Source organism: Sebastes fasciatus, chromosome 16 (assembly GCF_043250625.1).
Source record: "Sebastes fasciatus isolate fSebFas1 chromosome 16, fSebFas1.pri, whole genome shotgun sequence".
NCBI classification, from domain to species: domain Eukaryota; kingdom Metazoa; phylum Chordata; class Actinopteri; order Perciformes; family Sebastidae; genus Sebastes; species Sebastes fasciatus.
The window spans coordinates 1,495,942-1,503,140 of record NC_133810.1 but is presented as its reverse complement, the minus strand read 5'-3'; the positions used below and the strand labels follow the sequence as shown (position 1 = coordinate 1,503,140).

Here is a 7,199-nt window from a genome sequence, read left to right as displayed (position 1 = left end):
AAAATATACCAGATATAAAAATACAAGATGAAGAAGAAAAACTGTTAAAACTGCATATAGTGCAGAGTAACAGCTGTGATACACGACTATTAAAAAAAGTGAATATAGTGCAGAAGAGACTGTTAAAAGTGAGTATAGTGCATTATTATCTGTCCTGCAGACCGTCCTCCTTTGTCCCCCCCCCCCCTAGAGAGGTGTTGTACAGTTTGATGACTCGGGGGACAAAGGATTTCCTGAGTCTGTCTGTGGAGCACTTGGGGAGCAGCAGCCTGCCGCTAAACGAGCTCCTCTGTTTGGTGATGACGGCGTGCAGAGGATGGCTGGCGTTGTCCAGGGGCATATTAAGAACATATACATTAAGAACATATACAGTATATACAGAATAAGATATATTTTTGTGTGAGAAGGTGTCGTATGAATTATCTATTTAAAAGTCTGATGGTCTGGGGGAAAAACCTGTTCCTCCGTCTGCTGGTGTGAGTCCTCCTGGGGGGGGTCCTGTATGTTCTACCAGAGGGCAGGAGGGACAACAGGCTGTTGTGGGGGGGGAAGGGGATGTTGACCCTGATGACCCTCAGGGACTTCCTGAGGCACCGCTGGGTGTACAGCTCCTGCAGGTCGGTGATGTGTTGGGACGAGCGCACCACCCTTCCCAGGGCCTTACGGTCCACGTTGGTGCAGCTGCCGTACCAGGTGGTGAAGCAGCCTGTCAGGAGGCACTCTATGGTGCCCCGGTAGAAGTCCCTGAGGATTTGTAGTTTCAGTCTGAAAGTCTTGAGTCGCCTCAGAGCGTCCAGTCTCTGCTGGGCTTTCCTGACTACAGCGGTGGTGTGGGTGGCCCATGTCAAGTCTTTATGGATGTTGACACCCAGGTATTTAAAGGTGTCCACCCTCTCCATCGCTGTGCCGTTGATGGTGACTCCTGTAATCCACGATGACCTCCTTGGTCTTTGAGATGTTCAGGGAGAGGTGGTTGTTCTGACACCGCTGTTCCAATGTGGTCACCTCCTCCCTGTAAGCCGTCTCGTTGCCATGGGAGATCAACCCCACAACTGCTGTGTCGTCCGCAAACTTCACGATGGTGTTTGAAGCTCTTGTTGCCACACAGTGGTGGGTGTAGAGGGAGTACAGGAGGGGGCTGAGAACACAGCCCTGTGGTGCTCCTGTGCTTAGAGTCAGTGAAGTGGAGGTGAGGTTGTCCATTCTCACCACCTGGGGGCGCTCCGTCAGAAAGTCCAGGATCCAGTCACACAGTGGTGTGTTCAGGCCCAGATCCTTAAAGGGACTGTTTGTAACTTTTTAAGGGTATAAATGTAGCGGGTCGGCACACATGCGCGTTTCGCATATGAGCCTCGTCTCCGCTGCCTGCTCTCCTTCACACAGACAGTGTGCGCGTCCTCGCTGTCTCGCTCCACCTCTAGACGTGCATGCTGCTCACTCCACACTGCAGAAGAGTTAGTTTAGCTCTGAGAATATCTAGTGAATGTTCAGTGGACGTTTGTGCAGAAATAACTGCTGCAGCTCCTCCAGACCAACAGAGGTTTCCCGTGTCTTGTGAAGTGACGGGACTCCTCAACGTGTTACGTTATCGTCTCGTTACCGACCGGGTGCCGGTGTCTTCGGCTGCCGGCTTCGGTCGGGAGGCGATAACGTAACTCGTTGAGGAGCCCCGCTGCTGAAGCCTGCGCTGAGCAGGAAAAGCCAACACTAGGATCAGCATTGATTCATGGAGAGACCTTGGTCTGGTCAGCTAACATTACTGCCAAGCAGCTGAAATATAGAGTGATATTGTGCTTTTAGCTGACGTGTGTCTCCTCACTGTTTTGAGCGATGCTCGTTCATGTCTATTTAGAGCGAGCAAGCGCGAGCTCGACGCTGACTTTCGTTGATTTCAAGGCCACAGGTGTCGCTGTTAAGCAGCATTTCTGAATCTTACAAATAGTCCCTTTAAGCTTACTGACGAGCCTGGAGGGCACTATGGTGTTGAACGCTGAGCTGTAATCCACGAACAGCATCCTCACATAGGTGTCCCTTCCTTCCAGGTGGGAGAGGGCGGTGTGTAGCATCCAATAGTACGTTCAATATAATATATCCGCATGTTCAGATTTTTCATTACAATTCTGCAAAACTATTTTAAATTAAAAATATATATTAAGACTACATCTTCTACAAAAAACAAAAAGGCTAGTAAAAAAGTGAGTTTGTACTCCATTTTAATGTTTTTATTTAAATTACTATTATTTATTTATTTATAATAACCCCTGGTAGGTTTTGTGTTTTATGTTACTTTTTTTTAAATTTAATTTTATGTTTGTAGTTATCCCCTAATTTCCCCTATATGTATCGTTTACCTGTATCGGGTTAATTGATCTTTGTATTGTTCACAAATTTAAAATAAAGTCTATTTAAAAAAATAAATTATATATATACAAATACTTCTTCTTCTATCTTTCCTATCCAATTGTGCCTTGTATGTTAAGAGGCTTTATTGAGTTTAGGTTACTATGCCTTAATGTTTCTCCTTTGTTATTGGAAAAATAAATAAATAAATAAAATAATACTTTTCCCCAGATTCTAACTACTCACTTGTAATAATAATAATAATAATAATAATAATAATAATGATAATAGTAATAATAATTTAAAAATATTTAGTATTTCCATTTTCTGCTACTTTCTACTTCTACTCCACTACATCTCAGAGGTAAATATTGTACTTTTTACTTCACTATATTTGTCCGACAGCTTTATTTACTTTTCAGATTACAGTTTTAGTCGCAGCTCCATCAGTTTAGCAACCAGTCTGGTGAAGATTATGGTGTTGAAACTAATTGGGTTAAAAATCTGGCTACAAGTCCATCAATTCTACTGTCTTTTTTATTAAACATTACAGCTGCATTCATTGATTTTTCTTGTCCACATGGGGGCAGCAAACCAATCTGAAAAAAAAACTACAATGAGCCGCTCTCATGGCTTCACCAAATAAATCCAATTAATCGCATGAAAAAACGTTTCAGCCCTGTATTCACTCATGACTATAGTTGTGTTCTAACTATATAGTATTATTTGTTTAGGCTGAATCAAATTACAATTTAAAAAGATTAAGTAGACCAAGTTTATTAATAGAACAAACCTTTGTAGTGTTTATAACATCCATTTACTAGCACATCTCACTGGCAGTTATACAGTGTATGAAAATACAGAGGCAAAAAGTGAGTATTGATTATTATTATTAGCAGTATGTCAAACTAGCTGATAATCCATTATGTGCAACTCAAGACTAAATGGACAGAAAACATGTGATATGAGGACCACCAGTAAAGCAAAAAGCTTTGGATGCATATTATCTAATATTGTACTATTATACCACAGCCACATTTTAGGATAATATTTAAAACAGTGAAATGACAACTTGAGCAGCTTTTCTTGGTTGTCAGAATGATAATTTTGACATGCCTCTATAGGTGGATTTAAGAAATACTGGCAAAACTACAGTTGAACATGCTAAATAGTCTGCATCTGAATAAAAAAAAGGATGTTTTCTTTACGAGTTTTGAATTTGTTCTCGGCAATGCTGCATATGCTGAGTTATGAAAGTCAGTCAGATGAAAGCATGAGTTTAAAAAACATATAGAGTTCATTCCATGTCTGCTAAGGGGAGACTTCAGCCTTGGCTGTGAAGATTTATATATATATATATATATATATATATATATACACACACTACATTTACAGGAAAATACAAAGCTCAACTCATTTCATGAAGTCTAGGGTGAGACCTTGGCCTTGGCCGGGGCGACTGAGAGTTTCAGTCGACAACATAGATGGTACACAAGGACAGGTCTGATGTTCTGATCTCTTATGCCATAAATGAGAGAACTCAGACATCTGGGGAAGATGAAAATAAGCACATAAAAAACAATGTGGATGCGCACAAACACGATCCTCGTCACAATGTTTGACATGGCTACAAGGAAAGAGAGGTGTATAGTTGACAAGAGACTGAGGCCCAGCTGCACCAGATGCAGCAGCAGAGTATTACGAGCCTTCTGGGCTGAAGCTTTGTTTGTGGAGGCTGACCTGGCTGCTATCATCACACCTATATAGGAAGAAATGACTGCTAAACCAGCTGATACAAACAGAGAATAAGTGTAGGCTTTATCATAAAGACCAGAAATTGGGCCAAAAAGTATGTTTACTTTGGCACAATACTTTTCCATCTGCAGGCTCTCCAGGTTGTCAAATGGAAAATCTAACAGTAAAATAACTTGTGTGAGGACATGTAGTGAACTGAAGGACCAAACCACAGTGATAGCCACTGCTGTGTTTCTCATGGTGATGATGGTAGCGTGCCTCAGTGGGTAGCACACAGCCACATATCTCTCCAGAGACATCACCACCAGTGTGAGAGGGGAGATTACTACTGTGAGATCGGCCAACATGACGAGAACGCCACATACAGGATATGTCAGTTTTGCTCTACAAGCAGCCAGGAGGTACAGTAACTGACTCACTGCCATCTGTACAGTGTCTGCAAAAAGGAGGTTAAACAGAAGAATGTAACGGGAGGTCTCACGAAACACCAATTTACTCCTCAAGGTGAATAACATGACCCCATTAATGAAGATACACACACAGCATGGTACTGTAGTCAGAGTGGAAAATAACACTCTTTCCAGTAAGCCTTGATACTGCTGTCCAGCAGTGATGTTGGTCTGAGATTGAGTTGCGTGTGACATTTCAGAGAAGCATTTAAGACATGAGAAATTTATCCTGTTGATGTCATTGTAATAATATTAATAACAAGTGTATTTAGTATAGGACCTTTCATAGAACACAATTCACAAAGTGCTTTACAAGAACAAAAATGAATTAAAAACAGTAAAACCATCAAACAATAAAATTGTAATAAATAAATCTCTTCCAGTTTGTATTGTGAGAACAATGAAAATCCAACATCCTTTAAGCACAGATGCCCGTTGAGTCACATCATCCAGGTCTGTGCTTGTTTCCATGCAAGCAGAACTGGTCTGCAGGTGTTACCTGCCCTCAAACTGTGTATATCAGCTTTGCCCTGCCCTAAACCATGTTCACGTGACCCCATCACATGTCAGCATGGTTAACAGAGTAGTAATAGGTAATGTAATCTCTGCCCTATTATTCCCCAATACCCCTGTCCATGTGATCGTGTTTTACACAGTTTAAACGTAGTACACAAGTAAGTAAACTTTATAAACCAGAGTTACAAGGTGCTTCACACCAATACAATACAACAAGAATTTTAGCGAATTACCAAACATAAAGACTGAAAAGGTGGGTTTTTAAAAGCTTTTTCAAATATGGCATCAATAAGCTGAACTAAAACAGTACAAGCTTAATCCGCCTTTATCTTTAGCCTCAACCTTGAGACACTTCCAACATTTGATCGTCAGCTCCCAGCGGTCTTCAGCTAAAAGATCTGAAATGTATGTGGAGCCCGACCACCGTTTTCATACTGTATAATCACCTGAAACTAAGAATCGTGTTATATCTACATAAAGGACGGGTCCTCATCACGGAGTAATGAGTAATGAAGTTGCACCATTGGTCGAAGTGAATGATAACGTTATCTCTATCTCTAAGGCTGAGCCCAGCCACCCCACGAAGAAAACTAAGACAAGAGACAACCCTGGCGGAGGCCAACACCCCCTGGAAACATGTTTAACTTTGTGCCGAGTATACGGACACAGCTCTCACTTTGGTTATACAAGGACCGAATAGCTCGTAACAACGACCCCGGAACTTTGCCAGAACTTCTTTGAGGTCAACCCAAAGTCCTTCTCGATGGTCTCCCCGGAATTCCTCCCACACCTGGGTTTTTGCTTTGACGGCCGCCGCAGCTGCAGCCCTTCTGGTCAACCGGTATCCATCAGCTGTTTCCGGGGACCCCGGGCCTTCTTCGGCTTGACGGCCCCCTTCACTGCTGGTGTCCACCGGCGGGTTCTTAGGTTGCCGCCCCGACAGGCGCCGATGACCTTCTGACCACAACTCCTAGCAGCCTCTTCCACAATGGAGGCTCTGAGCATGGCCCACTCGGATTCCATGTCCCCAGCCTCCACCGGGATGCACGAGAAGCTCTTCCGGAGGAACCTATGCTCGAACATGGTGTTCGTCATGGCCAATCCATGACTAGCACAGAAGTCCAACAACAAAGCACCACTTGGGTTCAGATCAGGAAGGCCGTTCCTTCCAATTACACCGCCCCACCCCCCACCCCTCTGGTTCTCTGGGGAGAACTCCTTCACAGCGGTGCTCAGCCGGGGGCTTGTGAGCATCCCCACACTCGCCCGGCGCCTCTCACCCTGGGCAACTCCGAAAAAGGCGAAAGTCCAGCCCCTCTCCAGGAGTGTGGTTCCAGAACCAGAGCTATGCATGGAGGTAAGCCCAACTATATCTAGCTGGTATCGCTCCACCTCCCACACCAGCTCCGGTTCCTTCCCCGCCAGAGAGGTGACATTTCACGTACCCAGAGCCAGTCTGCAATGCCAAGGATCAGCACGCCTAGATCCCCGCCTTTAACTGCCGCCCGGCTCACACTGCACCCGACCCCGATGCCTATCCCTGCGGGTGGTGGGCCCAAAGGGTGGACATTAGAATCAGTTTGTAAATTATATATAGGCTATTGAAAGAAAGTCTGGATGTTTCCTCATAAATATCTAATCGTGAATAAGGTTAAAGAAGTGTCCTTAGACATTATTCATAAATATTACCCTACCAATCACAACATGCAGAAATTTAAAAAAGACATATACAAACTGCTCTTTCTGTGATGAATATTCAGAATCAGTTTTGTTCTCACACCAAGAAACTCTTTAAAGTCTTTAAGGATATGATCAATGACAAAAACGGATTTGTCACTGATCATATCTTTAATTTTTTACATTATTATGGGAAAATGTGGTATTTGGTTTTGTTTGGAAAAAAAGAAGACATATTTTCTTATAATAGCTTTGATATGTTGGCAAAAATCTTTTATTCATAAATATAAATTTAACGATAAAAAGCCATATTTTGTTGAGCAACACGTGAAACTGCTCTCTAATTTGACTAACAAAAATGCTATCAATATACTTAACATCTGTCTTTTATAATATAATGTGATATATGTGATATACCCCTGGCTCTTTTGTTATTGTTTTATTTCTTTACTGAATCTGTGT

General features: G+C 42.7%; 2 protein-coding genes across 5 annotated transcripts in view; both read right to left on the bottom strand.

Moving 5' to 3' along the window:
- LOC141753168 (rap1 GTPase-activating protein 2-like) overlaps positions 1-7,199 on the bottom strand; it is a 467,886-nt gene that overhangs the window by 389,030 nt on the left and 71,657 nt on the right. The gene's annotated exons all lie outside the window — the stretch shown is intronic.
- On the bottom strand, positions 3,768-4,739 carry LOC141752428 (odorant receptor 131-2-like). Its single transcript, XM_074610392.1, has one exon. It carries the CDS (start codon positions 4,737-4,739, stop codon positions 3,768-3,770), a length of 972 nt encoding a protein of 323 aa, XP_074466493.1.